The sequence below is a fragment of the Pseudophryne corroboree genome, chromosome 2 (genome assembly GCF_028390025.1).
Source record: "Pseudophryne corroboree isolate aPseCor3 chromosome 2, aPseCor3.hap2, whole genome shotgun sequence".
NCBI classification, from domain to species: Eukaryota; Metazoa; Chordata; class Amphibia; order Anura; family Myobatrachidae; genus Pseudophryne; species Pseudophryne corroboree.
The window spans coordinates 397,590,888-397,615,683 of record NC_086445.1 but is presented as its reverse complement, the minus strand read 5'-3'; the positions used below and the strand labels follow the sequence as shown (position 1 = coordinate 397,615,683).

At 46.9% G+C, this 24,796-nt stretch overlaps 1 protein-coding gene across 5 annotated transcripts in view; it reads left to right on the top strand.

Moving 5' to 3' along the window:
- Positions 1–13,531, top strand: part of REV1 (REV1 DNA directed polymerase) — a 266,941-nt gene extending 253,410 nt beyond the window's left edge. For 4 of the 5 annotated variants that reach the window (XM_063953375.1, XM_063953372.1, XM_063953374.1 and 1 more), the window contains 2 exons: positions 2,716–2,818; positions 13,155–13,530. In XM_063953375.1, coding sequence (XP_063809445.1) covers positions 2,716–2,818; positions 13,155–13,266 — 215 coding nt within the window. In that variant the 3' untranslated portion in view covers positions 13,267–13,530. Of the gene's footprint in view, positions 1–2,715; positions 2,819–13,154 lie in introns of all 5 variants that reach the window. The other variant, XM_063953373.1, reaches the window with a different exon arrangement.
- The last annotated feature ends 11,265 nt before the right edge of the window (positions 13,532–24,796 follow it).

Here is a 24,796-nt window from a genome sequence, read left to right as displayed (position 1 = left end):
TGGAGTCTCTGGGAGCGGTGATCTCAGGTCTGGAGGAAGGGGAATTCCTAGTGTCTCTGGATATCAAGGATGCGTACCTTCACATTCCGATCTGGCCGCCTCATCAGGCTTATCTACGGTTTACTCTGCAGGACTGCCGCTACCAGTTCCAGGCCCTGCCATTTGGTCTCTCCACGGCACTGAGAGTGTTCACTAAGGTGATGGAAGAGCTGATGTTTCTACTCTGCAAACAGGGAGTGAACATAATTCTGTACCTGGATGATCTTCTTCTGATAAAGGCACCGTCCAGGGAGCTGTTGTTGGACAGCATTGGCCTCTCAACCAGACTACTCCTGGATCACGGGTGCATTCTGAACTTACCAAAATCTCACCTGTAACCGACGCAGAGGCTCTCCTTGCAGGGAATGATACTGGACACAGAGTCTCAGAGAGTATTCCTTCCCTTGGAGAAGGCTATGGAAATCCAGTCGATGGTTCGGGCTTTCCTGAAGCCAACCCGGATCTCTGTGCATTCGCCTTCTGGGGAAAATGGTGGCCTCATACGAGACGCTTCAGTACAGAAGGTTTCATGCGAGGCCCTTCCATCTAGATCTGTTGGACAAATGGTCCGGATCGCATCTTCACATGCACCAGAGGATCCCTCTGTCACCAAAAGCCAGAATCTTCCTTCTGTGGTAACTAGACTTCTCATCTCGTCGAGGGATTCAGAATTGGATTCTGCTAACCACATACGCAAGCCTCAGAGGTTGGGGGGCAGACACCCAGGGGGTGCAGTTTAAAGGAAGATGGTCAAGGCAGGAAGTCGTCCTTCCAATAAACATCTTGGAACTCAGGGCAATCTACAACGCCCTTCTGCAGGCCTCATCTCTACTTTGGAATCGGGCCATTCAAGTCCAGTCTGACAATGTAATGGCGGTAACGTACAAAAACCGACAGGGTGGAACGAAAAGCAGAGCAGCAATGTCAAAGGTGTCAAGAATTCTCCTCTGGGTGGAAAAACACGCTGTGGCGGTCTTCATTCCGAGAGTAGACATCTGGGAAGCAGACTTCCTCAGCAGACACGACCTGCACCCGAGGGAGTGGGGCCTCCACCTGGAGGTGTTCCGGTGGTTGACACTTCGGTGGGGATATCCACAGATCGACATCATGGCCTCTCGACTCAATAAGAAGCTCAAGCGTTATTGTTCCAGGTCGAGAGAGACACAAGCTGTGGCGGTAGATGCTCTAACAACTCCGTGGGTCTACCAGCTGTTGTATGTGTTTCTTCCACTTCCTCTGATCCCAAGAATTCTAAAAAGTATTAAAAGGGAAAAGGTTCAAGCAATCCTCATTGCTCCGAACTGGCCTCGAAGGGCCTGGTACACGGATCTTCTCGAGATGCTGATCGAAGATCCGTGGCCTCTGCCTCTTCGCGAGGATCTGCTGCAACAGGGCCCGTTCGTCTATCAAGACTTACCACGGCTACGATTAACGGCATGGAAGTTGAACGGCTGATACTAGCCAGGAGAGGGATTCCTGACAAGGTCATCTCTACTATGATCTAAGCCAGGAAGGGGGTAACGTCTAAACATTACCACCATATAATTTTCCATGAGGACAGAGCTGAACTCTCAACTCGTCAGCAATTTCTTCCTAAGGTGGTGTCCGCTTTTCACATCAACCAGCCTATTGTGTTCCAGCTGTGACGGACACCTCTGCTACTTCAAAGTCTTTGGATGTTGTGAGAGCTTTGAAGGTGTATATAAAGAGAACAGCTCGTCACAGAAAATCCGACTCACTGTTCGTTCTCTATGATTCCAATAAAATTGGGTGTCCTGCTTCAAAGCAGTCAATTGCACGCTGGATCAGGCTCACTATCCAGCATGCTTATTCCACGGCAGGATTGCTGGTTCCAAAATCTGTTCAAGCCCACTTTACTAGGTCGGTGGGTTCTTCTTGGGCGGCTGCCCGGGGTGTCTCAGCTACTTGGTCAGGTTCGTACACGTTTGCTAAGTTTTACACGTTTGATACTTTGGCCTCTGAGGACCTTCAGTTTGGTCAATCAGTTCTGCACCTGGTTTGGGAGCTTTGGTACTTCCCCCATGGTACTAACTAAATGGATTCCCAATATCCTCTGGGACAGAAGAGAAAATAGGATTTTAATTACCTAGCGGTAAATCCTTTTCTCGTAGTCTGTAGAGGATACTGGGCGCCCGCCTGGTGCTACGTTCTGCCTGCACTGTTACTTGGTAAAGTATTCTGGTTTGTTAAGCTGTTGCTGTTCATGTTTGAAGTTTGGTTAGCATGGCTTTCCTATACTTCTCTCAAAGTATGTCCGTCTCCTCGGGCACAGTTTCCTAGACTAAGTCTGGTAGGAGGGGCATAGAGGGAAAAGTTAGCGCACACTATCAAATTCTTAAAGTGCCCAAGGCTTCTAGTGGACCCGTCTATACCCCATGGTACTAAATAGATTCCCAGTATCCTCTACGGACTACGAGAAAAGAATTTACCGGTAGGTAATTAAAATCCTATTCGTTTGTGTTTATTGTATCAACAAACAGTAAATGTTCAATATGTAAATACAACTCGCAATAACTGGCTTCTTGATTAACTCCATTTCTTGCTGATTTTATTTATAATCACATATACTAATGTGACTGAAAATAAAATGAGTAGAGGAATAGTGTGGGACCTCACTGTCCAATGGTTTGTGATCTGTCTCTCGTTTCTCACCAGATCCCATGGAGGAAGATATACTGCAAGTGGTGAAATACTGCACTGATTTAATAGAAGAAAAAGATTTGGAGAAATTAGATTTGGTTATAAAATATATGAAGAGGTGACTAATTTTGTTTAGGAAAGGAAAAAGAAAATGTTCCACGTTACATTAATGTTCCATGTTGCATTTTGTTGTTGAATATAGAAAATTCCTTCGCACTGCTTACCGTCTAATCCAGCTATGGCTAACCTGCAAAAGGGCTGCACATTACCTTTTTATAGCAATCATTTAAACAATGCATATAATAAGAGATGCAGCTATCTGTAATATATCACCAGACATTTTAAACAAATGGTACAAGCTTATAACAACTGGGTACCATTACTCTACTTCTACTACCCACTTAGGTCTGAGGACCTTTGTTTACTAAAAGATCTGTATACAAATATTAATAAATGCCAATCCAGTCTAAAACACAGCTGAAAGGGAATAATTGTTGCAGTATGTTAAATGGTGCGTGCTCATGTGATTTCTATGCTTGATCTGCATTGTGTTGTATTTAGAGCAAAACAAAATGCAAATGAAACAGAACTTTAGATAGGGAATATAGATCCTTACAGTGATCGCAGAAGTAATTTCCACAATGTGTGATGCACTTTTTCATGTTTTGTTTTAGCCGCATTCTGTTTGCATTAAAAGAAACACAGGTGTAATATGCACTAAACTGTCCTTGTACATGCATCAATAGACACACTGCAACCTCTTTGGATAACAGTCTTTGCTAAGCTTGAACAGAGTTCCCATGTGGTCTGTTGGAGATTATCATTGGAACAACAGGAACATCCTTTTATCTGCTACTGCCGATATCCGCCACATACAGTGTATGCCACATGATACCGGTGCCATTCCCCTGAGGTGGAGGAGACCTTTCCCCATACCTTCCCATGTAAAGGAGTACAGGAATGTGTAACTCCCACTTAAATGCCTTTACTACAACACATTACGTTACAGTAGTTACCCTTCATTTCACATAGGGGCTCCTCTTGAGGCAGAGAGGTGAAGGATGGTAACTCTTTCAGGCACAGGAGTTCACGATTGGTCATACAAAACAATCTTAAATAAAAGGGTCACACTTGTAAGGTAACAGGGTAGCCCGTTTAAAAAAATAAAAAAAAATACAGGCAGGTAATATAATGGAAGCACAGTTTACCCTAAAGCACACTATGTCTGAATTACCCTTTCCTGCACTAATGGGAGAAGGATGGATGCCTTTCTACTGTAAGTATCACTCAATTCCTTAATCCTTTACTGACTGAGCGGTGATCTGTTGGCCTTATACATTGCAAGCCCAGGCTTGGTTGTATTAAATGCTGCTGTTTAAGAAGGATTATGATGTTACACTTAAATCCCTAATTTCTCTGACGTCCTAGTGGATGCTGGGGACTCCGTAAGGACCATGGGGAATAGACGGGCTCCGCAGGAGACTGGGCACTCTATAGAAAGATTTAGGACTATCTGGTGTGCACTGGCTCCTCCCCCTATGACCCTCCTCCAAGCCTCAGTTAGATTTCTGTGCCCGGCTGAGCTGGATGCACACTAGGGGCTCTCCTGAGCTCCTAGCAGAAAGTATAGTTTAGGTTTTTTATTTTCAGTGAGACCTGCTGGCAACAGGCTCACTGCAACGAGGGACTAAGGGGAGAAGAAGCGAACCTACCTAAGTGGTGGTAGCTTGGGCTTCTTAGGCTACTGGACACCATTAGCTCCAGAGGGATCGAACACAGGACCCGACCTCGTCGTCCGTTCCCGGAGCCGCGCCGCCGTCCCCCTTACAGAGCCAGAAACAAGAAGGTGGTCCGGAAAATCGGCGGCTGAAGACTTCTGTCATTGCTCCTCATGCACACCACACACTGCGGTCGCTGGTGGGTGCAGGGCGCTGGGGGGGGGGGGGGGGGGGGGGGGGGGGGGGGCGCCCTGAGCAGCAATAATAACACCTTCGCTGGCAAAACTAACACCATATATAGCCCCAGAGGCTATATAGGTGTATATTAACCCCTGCCAGAAACGATAAAATAGCGGGAGAAAGCCCGCCGAAAAGGGCGGAGCCAACTCCCTCAGCACACTGGCGCCATTATTCCCTCACAGTTCCGCTGGAAGGAAGCTCCCTGGCTCTCCCCTGCAGTCCTGCACTACAGAAAGGGTAAAAAAGAGAGGGGGGGCACAATTTAGGCGCAGTGTATATATATATATATACAGGTTGAGTATCCCATATCCAAATATTCCGAAATACGGAATATTCCGAAATACGGACTTTTTTGAGTGAGAGTGAGATAGTGAAACCTTTGTTTTTTGATGGCTCAATGTACACAAACTTTGTTTAATACACAAAGTTATTAAAAATATTGTATTAAATGACCTTCAGGCTGTGTGTATAAGGTGTATATGAAACATAAATGAATTGTGTGAATGTAGACACACTTTGTTTAATGCACAAAGTTATAAAAAATATTGGCTAAAATTACCTTCAGGCTGTGTGTATAAGGTGTATATGTAACATAAATGCATTCTGTGCTTAGATTTAGGTCCCATCACCATGATATCTCATTATGGTATGCAATTATTCCAAAATACGGAAAAATCCCATATCCAAAATACCTCTGGTCCCAAGCATTTTGGATAAGGGAGACTCAACCTGTATATATATATATATATATATATATATATATATATATACATATATATATATATATATATATACATATATATATACAGCTATAGGGGAAAACACTCTGTATAGTGATATCCCTGTGTTATATAGCGCCCTGGTGTGTGCTGGAATACTCTCCCTCTGTCTCCCCAAAGGGCTTTGTGGGGTCCTGTCCTCTGTAAGAGCATTCCCTGTGTGTCTGCTGTGTGTCGGTACTGCTGTATCGACATGTATGATGAGGATAATGATGTGGAGGCGGAGCAAATGCCTGTGAATGTGATGTCACCCCCTGCGGGGTCGACACCAGTGTGGATGGACTTATGGAAGGAATTACGTGACAGTGTCAGCTCCTTACATAAAAGGTTTGACGACATAGGACAGCCGGCTACTCAGCTTGTGCCTGTCCAAGCGTCTCAAATGTCATCAGGGGCTGTAAAACGCCCGCTACCTCAGATGACAGATACAGATGTCGACACGGATACCGACTCCAGTGTCGACGATGATGAGACGAGTGTACCCTCCAATAGATCCACCCGTTATATGATTGAGGCTATGAAAAATGTATTACACATTTCTGATGATACCCCAGGTACCAAAAAAAAAAGGGTATTATGTTTGGTGAGAAAAAACTACCAGTAGTTTTTCCTGCATCTGACGAACTAAATGAGGTGTGTGAGGAAGCGTGGACTTCCCCAGATAAGAAATTGATCATTTCAAAACGGTTAATGGCTGCGTACCCTTTCCCGCCAGAGGATAGGTCACGCTGGGAAACACCCCCCAGGGTAGATAAAGCGCTGACACGCTTATCAAAGAAGGTGGCACTACCGTCTCCGGATACGGCCGCCCTAAAAGAACCTGCTGATAGAAAGCAGGAAAGTACCCTAAAAGCTATATACACACACACTGGCATTATATTGAGACCCGCTATTGCATCAGCTTGGATGTGCAGTGCTGCTGCTGCGTGGTCAGACTCCCTGTCGGAAAACATTGATACCATGGATAGGGACAATATTTTGCTAACGATTGACCATATAAAAGACGCGGTCTTATACATGCGTGATGCACAGAGGGATATTTGCCGGCTGGCATCAAAAATAAGCGCTATGTCCATTGCCGCCAGACGGGGGTTATGGACTAGGCAATGGTCAGGTGATGCCGACTCCAAGCGGCACATGGAAGTTTTACCCTATAAAGGGGTGGAACTTTTTGGGGAAGGTCTTTCAGACCTTGTTTCCACAGCTACTGCTGGGAAATCGACCTTTTTGCAGCAGGCTACCCCACAGCAAAAGAAGGCACCGTATTATCAAGTACAGTTCTTTCGGCCCCAGAAAAATAAGCGGGCTAGAGGCTCATCCTTTCTGCCGAGGGGCAGAGGAAGGGGGAAAAAGCTGCAGCACACAGCTAGTTCCCAGGAGCAGAAGTCCTCCCCTGCGTCCGGTAAGTCCACAGCATGACGCTGGGGCTGCTCAGGCGGAATCGGGAACGGTGGGGGCACGTCTCAGGTTTTTCAGCACACAGTGGGCTCTCTCACAAGTGGATCCCTGGGTCCTTCAAGTAGTATCTCAGGGGTACAGGCTGGAATTCGAGACGTCTCCCCCCCGCCGCTTCCTAAAATCTGCCTTGCCGGCAACTCCCTCTGCCAGGGAGGCAGTGTTGGTGGCTATTCAAAAACTGTATTCACAGAAAGTGATTGTCAAGGTACCCCTCCTTCAGCAAGGAAAGGGTTACTACACAATGTTTGTGGTACCGAAACCGGACGGTTCGGTGAGACCCATCTTAAATTTAAAAGCCTTGAACACTTATATCAAAAGGTTCAAGTTCAAGATGGAATCGCTCAGGGCGGTTATTGCGAGCCTGGAGGAGGGGGATTACATGGTATCCCTGGACATCAAGGATGCGTACCTGCATGTCCCCATTTACCCTCCGCACCAGGAGTACCTCAGATTTGTGGTACAGGACTGTCACTATCCGTTCCAGACGCTGCCGTTTGGGTTATCCACGGCACCGAGGGTCTTTACCAAGGTAATGGCCGAAATGTTGATACTCCTTCGCAAGAAGGGAGTTTTAATTATCCCATACTTGGACGATCTCCTGATAAAGGCGAGGTCCAAAGAACAGTTGATAGTGGGGGTGGCATTTTCTCAGGAAGTGCTACAACAGCACGGCTGGATTCTAAACATTCCAAAGTCACAGCTGGTCCCGACGACACGTCTTCTGTTCCTGGGAATGATTCTGGACACAGACCAGAAAAGAGTGTTTCTTCCACTGGAAAAAGCCGAGGAATTGTCATCTCTGGTCAGAGACATCCTAAAACCAGGAAAAGTGTCGGTACATCAATGCACACGAGTCCTGGGAAAAATGGTAGCTTCGTACGAAGCAATTCCATTCGGAAGGTTCCACGCAAGGACGTTCCAGTGGGACCTGTTGGACAAATGGTCCGGGTCCCATCTCCAGATGCAACAGCGGATAACCCTATCGGCCAGAACCAGGGTGTCGCTGCTGTGGTGGCTGCAGAGGGCTCATCTACTAGAGGGCCGCAGATTCGGAATACAGGACTGGGTCCTGGTGACCACGGATGCCAGCCTTCGGGGCTGGGGGGCAGTCACAAAGGGAAGAAATTTCCAAGGACTGTGGTCAAATCAGGAGATTTCTCTTCACATAAATATCCTGGAGCTAAGGGCCATTTACAATGCCCTAAGCCAGGCAAGACCCCTGCTTCAAAACCAGCCGGTACTGATCCAGTCAGACAACATCACGGCGGTCGCCCATGTAAACAGACAGGGCGGCACGAGAAGCAGGATGGCGATGGCAGAAGCCACAAGGATTCTCAGATGGGCAGAGAATCATGTGTTAGCACTGACGGCATTGTTCATTCCGGGAGTGGACAACTGGGAAGCAGACTTCCTCAGCAGGCACGACCTCCACCCGGGAGAATGGGGACTTCATCCAGAAGTCTTCCAAATGCTGGTCAACCGGTGGGAAAAACCACAGGTAGACATGATGGCGTCCCGCCTCAACAAGAAGTTGAAAAGATATTGCGCCCGGTCAAGAGACCCTCAGGCGATAGCGGTGGACGCTCTAGTGACACCATGGGTGTACCAGTCGATTTATGTGTTTCCTCCTCTACCTCTCATACCCAAGGTACTGAGAATAATAAGAAGGCGAGGAGTGAAAACCATACTCGTGGTTCCGGATTGGCCAAGAAGAGCTTGGTACCCGGAACTTCAAGAGATGCTTACAGAGGACCCTTGGCCTCTGCCGCTCAGACAAGACCTGCTGCAGCAGGGACCCTGTCTGTTCCAAGACTTACCGCGGCTACGTTTGACGGCATGGCGGTTGAACACTGGATCCTGAAGGAAAAGGGTATTCCGGAGGAAGTCATCCCTACCCTGATCAAAGCCAGGAAGGATGTCACCGCAAGACATTATCACCGCATTTGGCGAAAATATGTTGCTTGGTGTGAGGCCATGAAGGCCCCGACGGAGGAATTTCAACTGGGTCGATTCCTGCACTTCCTGCAAGCAGGGGTGACATTGGGCCTCAAATTGGGGTCCATAAAGGTCCAGATTTCGGCTCTGTCGATTTTCTTCCAAAAAAAAACTGGCTTCACTGCCCGAAGTTCAGACTTTTGTCAAAGGAGTACTGCATATTCAGCCTCCTTTTGTGCCCCCAGTGGCACCTTGGGATCTCAATGTGGTTTTGGCATTCCTGAAATCACATTGGTTCGAACCACTTAAGACTGTGGATTTAAAATATCTCACGTGGAAAGTGGTCATGCTGTTGGCCCTGGCGTCGGCCAGGCGGGTTTCAGAATTGGCGGCTTTGTCTTGTAAAAGCCCTTATCTGATTTTCCATATGGATAGGGCAGAATTGAGGACTCGTCCTCAGTTTCTCCCAAAGGTGGTCTCAGCTTTTCACTTGAACCAACCTATTGTGGTGCCTGCGGCTACTAGGGACTTGGAGGATTCCAAGTTGCTGGACGTAGTCAGGGCCCTAAAAATTTATATTTCCAGGACGGCTGGAGTCAGAAAGACTGACTCGCTGTTTATCCTGTATGCACCCACCAAGCTGGGTGCTCCTGCTTCTAAGCAGTCTATTGCGCGCTGGATTTGTAGCACTATTCAGCTGGCGCATTCTGCGGTAGGCTTACCGCAGCCTAAATCTGTAAAAGCCCATTCCACACGGAAGGTGGGCTCATCTTGGGCGGCTGCCCGAGGGGTCTCGGCTTTACAACTTTGCCGAGCAGCTACTTGGGGGGGGTGCAAACACGTTTGCAAAATTCTACAAATTTGATACCCTGGCTGAGTAGGACCTGGAATTCTCTCATTCGGTACTGCAGAGTCATCCGCACTCTCCCGCCCGTTTGGGAGCTTTGGTATAATCCCCATGGTCCTTACGGAGTCCCCAGCATCCACTAGGACGTCAGAGAAAATAAGAATTTACTCACCGGTAATTCTATTTCTCGTAGTCCGTAGTGGATGCTGGGCGCCCATCCCAAGTGCGGATTGTCTGCAATACCTGTACATAGTTATTGTTACAAATATCGGGTTTTGTTGTGAGCCATCTCTTCAGAGGCTCCATTTGTTATCATACTGTTAACCGGGATTCCTATCACGTGTTACATGGTGTGATTGGTGTGGCTGGTATGAGTCTTACCCGGGATTCAAAAATCCTTCCTTATTGTGTCAGCTCTTCCGGGCACAGTTCCTAACTGAGGCTTGGAGGAGGGTCATAGGGGGAGGAGCCAGTGCACACCAGATAGTCCTAAATCTTTCTATAGAGTGCCCAGTCTCCTGCGGAGCCCGTCTATTCCCCATGGTCCTTACGGAGTCCCCAGCATCCACTACGGACTACGAGAAATAGAATTACCGGTGAGTAAATTCTTATTATTAACACTTCAAACTGCAATTCAGGCAATGTTAGTTTGTTAAGCTGACTAGCCCCTTCACAGCCATTCCCATTTGGTCAGTCCCTACACTGACTTTCAAAAATCTGAGCATTGTAAAACCACTGGCACCGCAGATGTATGAGTGCTGTGGATTCTAGCCTATTTATTTACATTTTTTGTGGACACTTTTTCTTGCACCCCTGTTGTCCATATGTAAATTAAATGTTAAGAAATTCCCCAGGTGTTTAACTGATATGCTTGGGTGTGGTTCCTGTCTCTTTAAAAGAGTGAGACAGGGCCAAAACCCATGATAGAAGCATACTGTGTATAATATATATATATATATATATATATATATATATATATATATATATATTTTATACATACACACACAGTACATTAACATCATGTATCTTCAATTAAACCACATAAATGTTGGTTGAAGGTGAAGTCTAGTATGTAAGCAGGAAGATGTCTTTATCCTAAAAATACTGGATAGTGGAATTACAAGTCTCTCAGTAATCTGCCTCAGTCCTTGAAATGTGCACATAAGTAATAATGGACTTCTTTGCTTTTTTCCTAATAGGGCGGTCACAAGAGGGTAATTGCTAGCAGCGAATCACAGTTTACTCTGAGACGCTATTCTTCTGAAATACCAATAGACTCTTAGATCTCTGTTCTGCTATCTGTCCTCGGCATCGGCAAATATGTAGAGATTTTTAGTCACTAGCAGAGCTTTATTAGACTGTCCTTACTGGGGAGGAGGCTAAAGCTATGGCTTACACTCTAACAGAAAGGTGTTCACCACATTTTGACTGAAAATGAGAAGGCAGCCTTCTTATCTGCAGATTATGAACTTTTACCTGGTATAACTTATATTCAGACATAGCTATTTCTGAGTGCACTGTGAAGCTGCAAAGTAGTCATTCAATATGCACAGCACTGTAGGGACTTATTTGCACTGGGTATTTTTAGGGGTTCAGTATAGATGACTGGCATACGGGATGCCAACTGTCTGTATCCCGACAGCAACATCTTGCATGCCAGCAGCACTAAGAGTCCCCTTGCGGGTTCAGTGGCTCGCTGCGCTTGCCACAGGATCTATTCCCACTCTATGGGTGTCGTGTACACTGAGTAGGAATAGGCCTGTTGTGTGGAAATTCCGGCTGGCTGCATTGTCTGCTTGCGGGATTCCATAGTCCGTATCCTGACAGCAGGGATCCCAACAGCCGATAATTTAAATGCATTATATTTTCAGTGTCTATGAATTTTTAATGGCTCCTAGCTATTATGTGGTGAACAAAAGGTTTACTGTGATAGCTCTCCTGACGCTTGTATGGGGGAGGGGGGACAAGCTGCTTCCAGTTGTTAGCTGGGGAAGTCTGTGTCTCTCTCTGCTGTTCAGTACACAAAGGTTTATCCCCTCAGGTGCTGTCCACCACTTGTCTTATATGGGTCAGGCACCTCCTTTCTACCCGCCTTATATGGAGATGTGTCCGCCTCCTGACTTAGCTTGTCGGTGGTCATCAGACTGTTACCTCAGAGCACACACACCCCTCCGCTTCCCTACTACCTCAGGAGTTCTTCTGACAGGACAAATCACCTTCTGGTTAAAATCACTCCTCTCTTCGGAGACAGATCACACCCTGCTTTGTATAACTCCGCTCCTCAATTTACCATCTGTGAGGGATACCTTTTTATCTTCAGGAACTTTTAGTGTACCAACATTTTTCAATCAGCCAATAGTGGAGACTGGGACCATGGATATTCTCTCAGGCCTTTGGCCAGGCATCCAGGAGTTAACTTCTTTGAGTTCAGATTTTTTTTATTTTTTAAATGGCCAAATAATGTACATCATTGCAGGTGGTTACACTAATGGGGTTATCACAAATTTCCGTCAGTTGGGCGGGATACGGTCATTAGGTCGACACCACTTAGGTCGACAGTCATTAGGTCTACCACAATTGTTTGACATGCATTAGGTCGACAGTTCAAAAGGTCGACATGAGTTTTTCACATTTGTTTAATTTTTTTTTACTTTTTCATACTTTATGATCCACGTGGAATACAATTGGGAACAGTAACCTGTGCCGAGCGCAGTGGTAACGGAGTGAGGCACTTTGCCCTATGCTTCGCGAGCCATGCGAGGGAACACGTGCACTAATTGGGGTTCCCCGTCGCTTTACAAAGAAAACGTAAAAAAAAAAGAAAAAGCCCTCATATCAAACTTTTGATTTGTCGACCTACTACATGTCGACCAATAGTGGTCGACCTAATGACTGTCGACCTAAGTTGTGTCGACCCATACCCGACAGGGCATATACTGCCCTATGCAGCCAACATGACACTTAGAAAATATAGCATCTGAGAAACTTGCTGGACGATTCAGCATTCCCAACCGATCGATATTTTCAGATTTGTTATCCAAATACATGCTGCAATTATGAGGCCGATCAGCTGATATTGGTCAGATCAGCCAGATAATTGTAGCATGTATGCCCAGCATAAGCAAATCCTAGGAAACATTTCAAATAACGATAGCTAAAAAAAAAATGTATATATTCATTTCAATAAGGTTATTTTATTAAATGTCTAGAAATAATTTGCTTAATTTACATTTGTAAATGCATAAGCCCTAGTTGATCAGAATTTGAAAACATTGGGATAGAGCTAGATCTATCAAAGTTTGGAGAGTGAAAAAGTGGATAGCTATAAAGTACCAACCAATCAGCCCCTATCTGTGTTTGAAAAATGACAGGATCTGATTCGTACCTTCTCCACTCTCCAAGCTTTGATAATTCTGCCCCATACAATTTTACATTTTTCTGCACAGTAGATAACACTTTTTTTTCCCCCTATTTCAGGTTAATGCAGCAGTCTGTAGAATCCGTATGGAATATGGCATTTGACTTCATTCTTGATAATGTTCAGGTGGTTTTACAACAGACTTACGGAAGCACACTGAAAGTTGTCTAACATAGTTGTGTGGCGGAGGAAACGCTTGGCATCCTTTGGCTAGCTGTACCATAAGTGCTTGTGAATTATTTGCAAAATGCATGCTTTTAAAGCTCAAATCATTTTAAAATGTATTTTTTTTTTTGTATATTTTCTTTTTACATGAAGTGCCAAATCTGTCAGTATTGCATGTAAATATTTTGTGTTTCAAATTCTTTTATTGTAGCATAGACTATTTACAAAAATGTTTGTTTATAAGAGTTTTATGGATTTTTACAGTGAAGTGTTCACGCGTGTTTAATAAAGAAATAAGTATAACCTGGGTCTTGGCTTTCAATTACTGGAATACGGTCTTTTGCATATCTAAAATATAAACTCTGAGTACTCTCTTACTCCTTTCCAAAGGCGATTTTCTGATGTTTGTGCAGGTCACATTCCAACATCAATATCCATCAATCCAGTACTCCTATAAATTACATATTGTGGAAACAGGTAGACCAGCCGGTACGGCCAAGGCGACGCCAGTGTGTCCACTGTCCTCACCTGAGGCTCCCTGGTTCGCAAGCAATAGCAGGGAAGTTTCTTGTTGAGATGAGAAGCCATCATGTCTATTTGTGGGCAACCCCACCTGTCGATCTGCGATCTGCTGGAACACCAGATGGTGGAGACCCCACTACCCTGGGTGGAGATCGTGACGACTCAGGAAGTCCGCACCCCAGTTGTCCACACCCGGAATGAAGATTGCTGACATGGCTCTTGCATTTCTTTCCGCCCAGAGGAGTTTCTTTGACACCTCTCGCATGCAGGCTCTTCTTTTTGTCCCTCCTTGCGATTGATATTTGCCACCACTGTGGCATTGTCCGACTGTACCTGGATATCGTGATTCTTGAGTAGAGGAGAGGCTTGAAGTAGAGCATTGTAGATCGTCCGAAGTTCCAGAATGTTGATTGGAAGGAGACTTTCATGGGCTGACCACTTTGCCCTGGAACTACGCCCCTTGGGTGATGGCTCCCCATCCTTTCAGACTTGCATCTGTCGTGGGGAGGGTCCAATCTTGAATCCCGAAACTCCTTCCCTCCAGGAAATTGGAGGACTGTAGCCACCACAGGAGGGAAATCCTGGCCTGAGGTGACAGCTGAATCATCCGGTGCATCTGGGGATGTGATCCGGACAACTTGCTCAGGAGATCCAACTGAAACGTTCTGGCATGGAACCTCCCATATTGGATGGCCTCGTATGAGGCAACCATCTTTCCCAGCAATCTTATGCAGAGATGTACGGACACTCGAGGAGGTCGGAGCACCATGCAGACAATCTTCTGAAGTGTTTTCGCCTTGTCCTCTGGTAGAAATACCTTCTGGGCCACAGTATCCAGCAACATTCCCAGGAGCAGGAGCCTCTGAGTTGGCTCCAGTTGAGACTTCTGTAAGTTGAGGATCCACCCATGGTCGGACAGAAGGCAGATGGTGCTGTCGAGCAACAAAAGCTCCCTGGATCTCGCCTTTATCACAAGATCGTCCAGATAAGGGACCACATTGATCCCCTGGATGCGGAGTTGAAGCATCATCTCCGCCATCACCTTCATGAATACCCTTGGGGCTGTTAACAGGCCGAAGGGCAGTGCCTGGAATTGGAAGTGATCATCCAGCAAGGAAAACCGCAGGTACGCCTGATGAGGCCAAATCGGAATATGGCGATAGGCGTCTTTGATATCCAAGGAGACCATAAATTCCTGTTCCTCCAGGCCCGCAATCACTGCTCGCAGGGATTCCATTTTGAACTTGAACACCTTCAAATAAGGATTCAAGGATTTCAGATTCAGAATGGGTCTGACTGAACCGTCCGGCCTTGGCACCACAAACAGGTTTGAGTAAAACCTCTTGTTGCGGTAGTGGTACTGGAACAATGACGTGGGACTGGACCAACTTCCAGATGGTCTGTTGTAAAGTAACTTGCATATCCTCCAAAGCTGGTAAGCTTGATTTGAAAAATCGTTGGGGCAGGGAGGGGGGAGTACTGTAGAACTCCAGCTTGTAGCCCTGAGAAACAAGCTCATTGACCAGGCATCCCGGAAGGAAGTCTCCCAGACGCTGCTGAAGTGATGCAGTCAAGCTCCCACCTCGAGATCCCCTCGGGGTGAGTGGGCACCATCATGCTGAGGCCTTATTGGAAGAACTGGTGCTTGCAGGTTTTCTGGACATACCTCTGGTGCCTCTAGCTGCATTGGAGGCACCTCTGGCCTTTGATCGACATCTGTGAGACCGAAAGGATTGGACAGACTGACCCGGAAAGGAGCGTCTCGCTGGTGGGGCCCTAGAGGGGAGAAACGTGGATTTCCCAGCCGTAACTTTGGAAATCCAGGTTTCCAATTCAACCCCAAAAAGCCATTCCCCAGAAAAGTGGAGGGATTCCACACTTCGTTTGGATTCTGTGTCTGCAATCCACTGACGCAACTACAAGGCCCTGAGTACCGACACCGCCATGGCAGACGTCTGAGCATTAATGTTCTCCATCTCCTTGAGGGAATCACCGGACACGTGTAGTGTCCTCAATGTTCTTCAGTAGGGTTACCATAGTAACTAAGGGCATATCCCCTGAGAGATTCCCCCCCCCTGAATTTGTATGGCCCAAGAATGCATAGCATGGGTCATCCAGCAACCCGCAATGACCGGTCTTTGGGAGAGGCCGGCTGCAGTGTATATAGACTTTAGGGTAGTCTCTATCTTCCGATCCCCCAAATCCTTCATGGTAAAGGAGCCCGGGGCAGGCAGAACCACCTTCTTAGACAGGCGAGAGACTGAGACATCCATGCCAGGGGGTTCCTCCCAAAATTTTCTACCTTCGGGAGCAAATGGGAAAGTGCACAAAAACTGTTTGGACACTTGTAATTTTTTGTCTTGATTTATCCAGGCCTGTTTGAATAAGTCATCTAACGCTGGAAAATCAGAGAAACTGACATTGGGCTTGTTTTGTACGAAGAAAAACGACTGCTGTGATGCAGTTTCCTCTAGAGGGAGCTTTAACACATCCCTTATAGCCAAAATGAGGGGTTCAATACCCTGAGTAGAATAGGGATCCCCACTAATGGGATCCAGGTCATCACCATCATCTTGTACATCATCATCATCTGTATCCGATAGCAGCGCAGGTAAACCACGCTTCTGGGGACGTGCATGAGAGAGGGCGGGCTGTGCATCAGCCCTAGCAGCTAAATCTGCAACAAATTGTTGCAGTAGCTGAGTTTTCTGCACATTAGCAGTGAGCTGGGATGACATATCTGACATCAGTCTTAAGAGATCCTAACCAGTAGGGCTCTGGACCCTCTGCCCCAGCATCTTCACTAATTTGTGAATATTGACTGCACGGTTCACAGGAAACAGAGTCATTAGATAATGGAGAGAATCTGGTGTGACATACACTGCTCAGCTTGTGCTCACCCATATTTCACAGTAAGTACAAAAACATACACACAGACTGTTATACTGCAAGCCTGCCCTACTGTATGTGAGCGGAGACACAGAGAGAGGGATGATACCAGCACACCCTGAGCTGCACAGCCCCAGTGAGACTGTCAGCTCTGTAAGAAGACCGTAAACACTAACCATTGTAATCCTAAATATGCTCAGGATAGTGTACACAAGCGGCTCTCCCACTTTGCTATACCCTGTACCAGTTTTCCAGCGTGTCTGAGGCAGTCAGTGCTGTGTGTGCTGTAGATGGCTGCAGTAAGCAGAGGGAGGCGTCAAAATGCCCCAAGTCCCGCCCTGAGGAAGCTCCACCCCCTCCAATGGCACCAGACCTGTACATATTTTTTATACTTTCAAAGTCTCCTAAACAGCTTAAAGCATCACACAAGTGCTAGTCAAACAGTTTTGCAACAGTTTACACAGGGGATCATAGTGGGCCCCCCAGGGAGGGTCCCATACTTTGAACCGGGGGACCCCACTAGTGGGGCCCCCGGTTTGTACTCACCACCTATGTCACCTGGTAGCGTTAGGGTTGTGTGGCGTGCAGCGCTGCAGCTGTGACAGCCAAGGCGCAGTGCCTCGCTGAACAACAACCCCTCAGGACGGTGGTATTGCAGCGGGGAAGCGGCTCTGTATCTCATAAGGCCGGTGATCGCCTCCCTCTCCCCCTTCCCCAACTCCCACGGTGCAGGTATGCTATTGCCCAGACAGCATACCGAAAATAATACGTTTTAAAAGAAATCGAAGATAATTCTCTGGAGCTGCAGAGATGTGCATACTCTCCTGAGGGCACACTTTTCTAAACTGCCTGTGGGAGGGGGCATAGAGGGGAGGAGTTAGCACACCCAGTTTAAGAAATTTTAAAGTGCACTGGCTGCTTTAGACCATGTTTATACCCATCGTACTAATTTCACCAATATCCCTTATGGATGCTAGAGAGTTGATCGCAAAAGCATAAATCTTTCTCTAATGGGCAAAACCATGTGCACTGCAGGTGGGGCATATATAACGTGCAGAGTGTTAGATTTGGGTGGGTTATTTTGTTTCTGAGCAGGGTAAATACTGGCTGCTTTATTTTTTACACTACAATTTAGATTCACCACACCCAAATCTAACTCTCCACGTTACATCTGCCCCACCTGCAGTGCACATGTTTTTGCTCATTGGAGAAAGATTTTGCTTTCTCCGGCTGGGTCCACAGGATAACAATGGGATATGATGGAGCGACAGCGGATTGGCACCAAACGAACACAAGCTTTCAGTCCTCCCAGGATGCAACGGGCTCATCCATATATCCCCGCCCACTGGCTCAGGCAAATCAGTTTTTTGTTTTGTGCGACAGGAGCCGGACCATGGTCACAGGGCTGCTGTGTTTGGCAGCCCTAAGCTTTTCTTATTTTATTTTTAAAGTCTTACTACATTGTTTTTGAGCGATCTTTTCCTAACAGCGTCTTACACTCATATCGGAAAGAGTCGCTCCAACAACTCGTCTGGTCACAACAACGCTTACCCACGGTACAAGTGCTGTCTCGACAGGCGTCTGTGTCGGATATAACTAGCACGTCCAGCAGACGTTACCAGGCTGTGGCCGGAGCACGGGGAGAAAGTAAGGCATCGGTTCCGCTTAGAAGGGGAATACGGACACAGCCGAACTGTATTGGGAGGAGACTACCAAACAGCTGGCGCGCCGCCACCATGGGTGCTCCAGTGCTAGGCCTTAGGGATCATAAGCACCAGGATTAGTATGAGGCTGCGATCCCTAGGGTTGATGTCAGCGGTGGGGAGTCAGACGCTCTCCTTGTCACCCCTCCCGCCAGTTCATGACCAGTTTCCGACGAGTCTCCCGTCATGCGCTGATTGCCTCACTTCCGTCTCAGGCGCTACCACGAGGGGTTTCGGTCGCAGCATAGGCCGCTACGTCTGTGTACACTAAATATTACCGCGAGGAGACCGGGTCGCAGACCAGTGCGTCTGCATGCACTAGCGTTCAATGAGCGTCTGTGTCCACTAAAAGTTCCCATAGCGGCAGTGTACACTAGTAGTGTCTGGATCCACTCGGCATTCCGCAAGTGTATTGATCGATCCTGGAAGTGGGGTGAGTCTCCCTGTATCCCACTCTATTGGAGTAAGGGTTATACAGCACTAAAATTCTGTCTACTTTTGTTAGTATGAATAGGTAACTTTAGTGCCTATTGCATATGAGTCTGTGTACATTACTGTGGTTTTCTCCACAATGCGTCTGAATGTTAAATAACTGTATAGAACAGAATTTAGTAAATGTACTCCTACATACTTTGAAATGTGTTCTGTAGTTGATAATATGCTCAGATGACAAATATATAACATGTGACTGACTGCTAGTGCTGACTTTATATATGTTTGTCAGTGGTTTCTTCTGAGCCTCAATGCTGGTGCTTGGGTTGGGGTCAGATTGAGATCACTTTAATACAGTAAAGTGATTACAGTCAAGGATTGTGTAGTATACTGTGAAAAAAGGGGAATACCAAGAGTGGTGCTCGGGCGCGATATGGGCTGTTGTTCTAATGCTGCTGCTAAACAACAGGATTAGTCAATCCTGATACCTGAACATGCATACAAAGAAAGAAATGGTAGCAGCGCTAAATTCAATTAATTAATAAAAAGTGAGATGGATTGAAGGAAAACAGATTAAAATATTTATTAATAACTCTGAATAGTAACCAATAAAAAGTCAATATGATCACCGGCAGAATTAATGAACCAGAAATGTCCGTTCCTTTTAAATAACTGGACACCAGTTTAGGCAGAATATATAGGCTTAGGAGCTGATTGCACAGTCCCATAGGAATATTACCGCTTCTTATGCCGCTGGAGGGAGAAATGTCCCATAGAGGATCCTTCAGTTGGGAGTTGGTAGTTGGTAGCATGTTCTCAATCCTCACCAGTATGCGGAGCTTGGCTTGTGGGAAAGTCCTTGGTATGCCTATTAGAATCCACCAAATTGCAGCAAACTTTGGACGTCCAGTATGGTCCGGGCACTGGTTCAGCAACAAATCGACGGTGATCAGAGTGGCACCTGACGCGTTTCGCTGCAGGTCCTGCAGCTTTTTCAAAAGCTTTTTATTGGTTACTATTCAGAGTTATTAATAAATATTTTAATCTGTTTTCATTCAATCCATCTCACTTTTTATTAATTAATTGAATTTAGCGCTGCTACCTATCTTAGTATACTGTGAAAAACTGATTATTTATCATGTCTAAGAGCGGCAAAGGTTACGAGGTTACATTAACAGTAACACCAACACTCATAACATGTTTATCACGCAAGGTGGGATTATCCTCTCAGCATCTGGCACATGATGGGTTATGTGCAAATTGTTTTGCATTTCAGCAGATTGCAAGGCAGATTCCTGTTCAATGGCAGTTAGATCCGCCTTGGGCTATGTTTGCACAAACCTTGTCCAGTATAGCTGACAGGTTAATCCCTACAGCTTCAACCTCAGGAATAGGGTACACTATTAACCCATACATGCAGCTCCCTTCTTATGGTATAGTCCCAACAGCTTCTACAAATCAACAAGCTGATAAACCAAGGGTAAATATATCATCAAATTCACAGGCTACACAGGATGATACATCAGATGAGGATAGCTCCATATACTCACCTTCTACCTGTATTTCATATGGTGAAGTAATCAGCTCAGAGGATATAGCAGAGTTAATTGGAGCAATGAAGGCTATTCTGTCCCTAGAGGATTCAGCAGAGCCCATAATAAAAACTAAAGCACCGGTGTTTAAATGTCCCAAAACAGTTAGGGTTGAGTTTCCAGGGTCAGAGGAGCTGACGGAAATTATGGAGGAAGCTTGGACTACACCCAATAGGAAATCGAAAATTCCAAAAAAAATGGTATTCTTATTTCCCTTTTCCAACTGGGGACTGTTTAAAAAGAGAAGTGCCTCCTAAGGTAGATACGCACGTCATTCGGTTGGTGCGAAAATCTATTTTGCCTTTGCCATCAACATCATTAAATGATGTCACAGACAGAAGAGTGGATGGGTTTTTGAAAAACATATTTCTCTGACGTCCTAGTGGATGCTGGGAACTCCGAAAGGACCATGGGGAATAGCGGCTCCGCATGAGACTGGGCACAACTAAAGAAAGCTTTAGGTCACCTGGTGTGCACTGGCTCCTCCCACTATGACCCTCCTCCAAGCCTCAGTTAGATTTTGTGCCCGGCCGAGGTTGGATGCACACTAGGGGCTCTCCTGAGCTTCTAGAAAGAAAGTATAGAATTAGGTTTTTTATTTTCAGTGAGACCTGCTGGCAACAGGCTCACTGCAGCGAGGGACTAAGGGGAGAAGAAGCGAACCTGCCTGCTTGCAGCCAGCTTGGGCTTCTTAGGCTACTGGACACCATTAGCTCCAGAGGGATCGACCGCAGGCCCAGCCTTGGTGTTCGGTCCCGGAGCCGCGCCGCCGTCCCCCTTACAGAGCCAGAAGCAAGAAGAGGTCCGGAAAATCGGCGGCAGAAGACATCAGTCTTCACCAAGGTAGCGCACAGCACTGCAGCTGTGCGCCATTGCTCCTCATACACACTTCACACTCCGGTCACTGAGGGTGCAGGGCGCTTGGGGGGGGCGCCCTGAGCAGCAATAAAAACACCTTGGCTGGCAAAAATACCACAATATATAGCCCCAGAGGCTATATATGTGGTAAATACCCCTGCCAGAATCCAGAAAAAAGTGGGAGAAAAGTCCGCGAAAAAGGGGCGGAGCTATCTCCCTCAGACACACTGGTGCCATTTTCTCTTCACAGTGCAGCTGGAAGAAAGCTCCCCAGGCTCTCCCCTGTAGTTTTCAGGCTCAAAGGGTTAAAAAGAGAGGGGGGGCACTAAATTTAGGCGCAATATTATATATACAAGCAGCTATTGGTGAAATTTCACTCAGTTATAGTGTTAATCCCCACATTATATAGCGCTCTGGTGTGTGCTGGCATACTCTCTCTCTCTGTCTCCCCAAAGGGCTTTGTGGGGTCCTGTCCTCAGTCAGAGCATTCCCTGTGTGTGTGCGGTGTGTCGGTACGGCTGTGTCGACATGTTTAATGAGGAGGCTTATATGGTGACGGAGCAGATGCCGATAAATGTGATGTCGCCCCCTGTGGGGCCGACACCAGAGTGGATGGTTAGGTGAAAGGTATTAACCGACAGTGTCAACTCCTTACATAAAAGGGTGGATGACGTAACAGCTGTGGGACAGCCGGCTTCTCAGTCCGTGCCTGCCCAGGCGTCTCAAAGGCCATCAGGGGCTCAAAAACGCCCGCTCACTCAGATGGCAGACACAGATGTCGACACGGAGTCTGACTCCAGTGTCGACAAGGTTGAGACATATACACAATCCACTAGGAACATCCGTGACTTGATCCCGGCAATAAAAAATGTGTTACACATTTCTGACATTAACCCTCTAAAAATGGGTTTTTATGTTGGGGAGAAAAAGCAGGCAGTGTTTTGTTCCCCCATCAGATGAATGAATGAAGTGTGTGAAAAGCGTGGGTTCCCCCCGATAAAAAACTGGTAATTTCTAAAAAGTTACTGATGGCGTACCCTTTCCCGCCAGAGGATAAGTTACGCTGGGAGATATCCCCTAGGGTGGATAAGGCGCTCACAAGGCTATCCTGAAGTCTGTATTTACACACTCAGGTACTAGACTGAGACCTGCAGATCGTGCTGCTGCAGCGTGGTCGGTGACCCTGTCAAACATGAGAACATATTAAAGACGTCGTCTTATATATGAGGGATGCACAGAGGGATATTTTGCCGGCTGGCATCCAAAATGAATGTAATGTCCATTCTGTCAGGAGGGTATTAGAGACCTGTCACTGGACAGGTGATGCTGACTTTAAAAGGCGCATAGAGATTCTGCCTTATAAGGGTGAGGAATTATTTGGGGATGGTCTCTGGGACCTCGTATCCACAGCAACAGCTGGGAAGAAATATTTTTACCTCAGGTTTCCTCACAGACTAAGAAAGCACTGTATTATCAGGTACAGTCCTTTCGGCTTCAGAAAAGCAAGCGGGTCAAAGGCGCTTCCTTTCTGTACAGAGACATGGGAAGAGGGAAAAAGCTGCACCAGTCAGCCTGTTCCCAGAATCAAAATTCTTCTCTCGCTTCCTCTGAGTCCACAGCATGACGCAGGGGCTCCACAGGTGTAGCCAGGTACGGTGGGGGGCCGTCTCAACAATTTCAGCGATCAGTGGGCTCGCTCACAGGTGGATCCCTGTTTCATTCAAGTAGTATTTCAGGGGTACAAGCTGGAATTCGAGTTGTCTCCGCCGTTTCCTCAAATATGCCTTGCCGACAACTCCCTCAGGCAGGGAGGCTGCGCTAGAGGCAATTAATAAGCTGTATTCCCAGCAGGTAATACTGAAGGTGCCCCTACTTCAACAAGGACAGGGTTACTATTCCACAAGGTTTGGGGTACCGAAACTGCATGGTTCGGTGTGACCCATTTTATATTTAAAATCCTTGAACACATACATAAAAAAATTCAAGTTCAAGATGGAATCGCTCAGGGCGGTTATTACAAGCCTGGACGAGGGGATTACATGGGATCCCGGGACATCAAGGATGCTTACCTGCATGTCCCCATTTACCATCCTCGCCAGGAGTACCTCAGATTTGTGGTACAGGATTACCATTACCAAGTCCAGACACTGCCGTTTGGACTGTACATGGCACCGAGGGTGTTTACCAAGGTAATGGCCGAAATGATGATGCTCCTTCGAAAAAAAGGGAGTTTTAATTATCCCGTACTTGGACAATCTCCTTATAAGGGCGAGGTTCAAGGAGCAGTTGCTAGTCGGGGTAGCACTATTTTGGAAAGTGCTACAACAGCACGGTTGGATTCTAAACAGTCCAAAGTCACAGCTGGTTCCTACGACACGTCTACTGTTCCTGGGGATGGTTCTGGACACAGACCAGAAATAAGTGTTTCTCCCGGAGGAGAAAGCCAAGGAGCTGTCATCTCTAGTCAGAGACCTCCTGAAGCCAAAACAGGTATCGGTGCATCATTGCACGCGAGTCCTGGGAAAAATGGTAGCTTCCTACGAAGCAATCCCATTCGGCAGGTTCCATGCAAGAACTTTTCAGTGGGACCTGTTGGACAAGTGGTCCGGATCACATCTTCAGATGCATCGGCTGATAACCCTGTCTTCAAGGACCAGGGTATCTCTACTGTGGTGGCTGCAGAGTGCCCATCTTCAAGAGGGCCGCAGGTTCGGCATACAGGACTAGGTCCTAGTGACCATGGATGCCAGCCTTTAAGGCTGGGGGGCAGTCACACAGGGAAGAAACTTCCAGGGACTTTGGTCAAGTCAGGTGACTTCCTACACATAAATATTCTGGAACTGAGGGCCATTTACAATGCCCTGAGTCAGGCAAGGCCTCTGCTTCAAAACCAGCCGGTACTGATCCAATCAGACAACATCACGGCAGTCGCCCATGTAAACCAACAGGGCGGCACAAGAAGCAGGATGGCGATGGCAGAAGCCACAAGGATTCTCCGATGGGCGGAAAATCATGTGTTAGCACTGTCAGCAGTGTTCATTCCCGGAGTGGACGACTGGGAAGCAGATCTTCTCAGCAGACACGACCTCCACCCGGGAGAGTGGGGACTTCATCCAGAAGTCTTCCAAAGGATTGTACACCATTGGGAAAGGCCACAGGTGGACATGATGGCGTCCCGCCTCAACAAAAAGCTATAAAAGATATTGCGCCAGGTCAAGGGACCCTCAGGCGATAGCTGTGGACGCTCTGGTAACACCGTGGGTGTACCAGTCGGTTTATGTGTTCCCCCCTCTGCCTCTCATACCAAAGGTACTGAGAATAATAGGAAGGCGAGGAGTAAGAACGATACTCGTGGTTCCGGATTGGCCAAGAAGAGCTTGGTACCCAGAACTTCAAGAAATTATATCAGAGGACCCATGGCCTCTGCCGCTCAGACAGGACCTGCGGCAGCAGGGGCCCTGTCTGTTCCAAGACTTACCGCGGCTACGTTTTGACGGCATGGCGGTTGAACGCCGGATCCTAAAGGAAAAGGGCATTCCG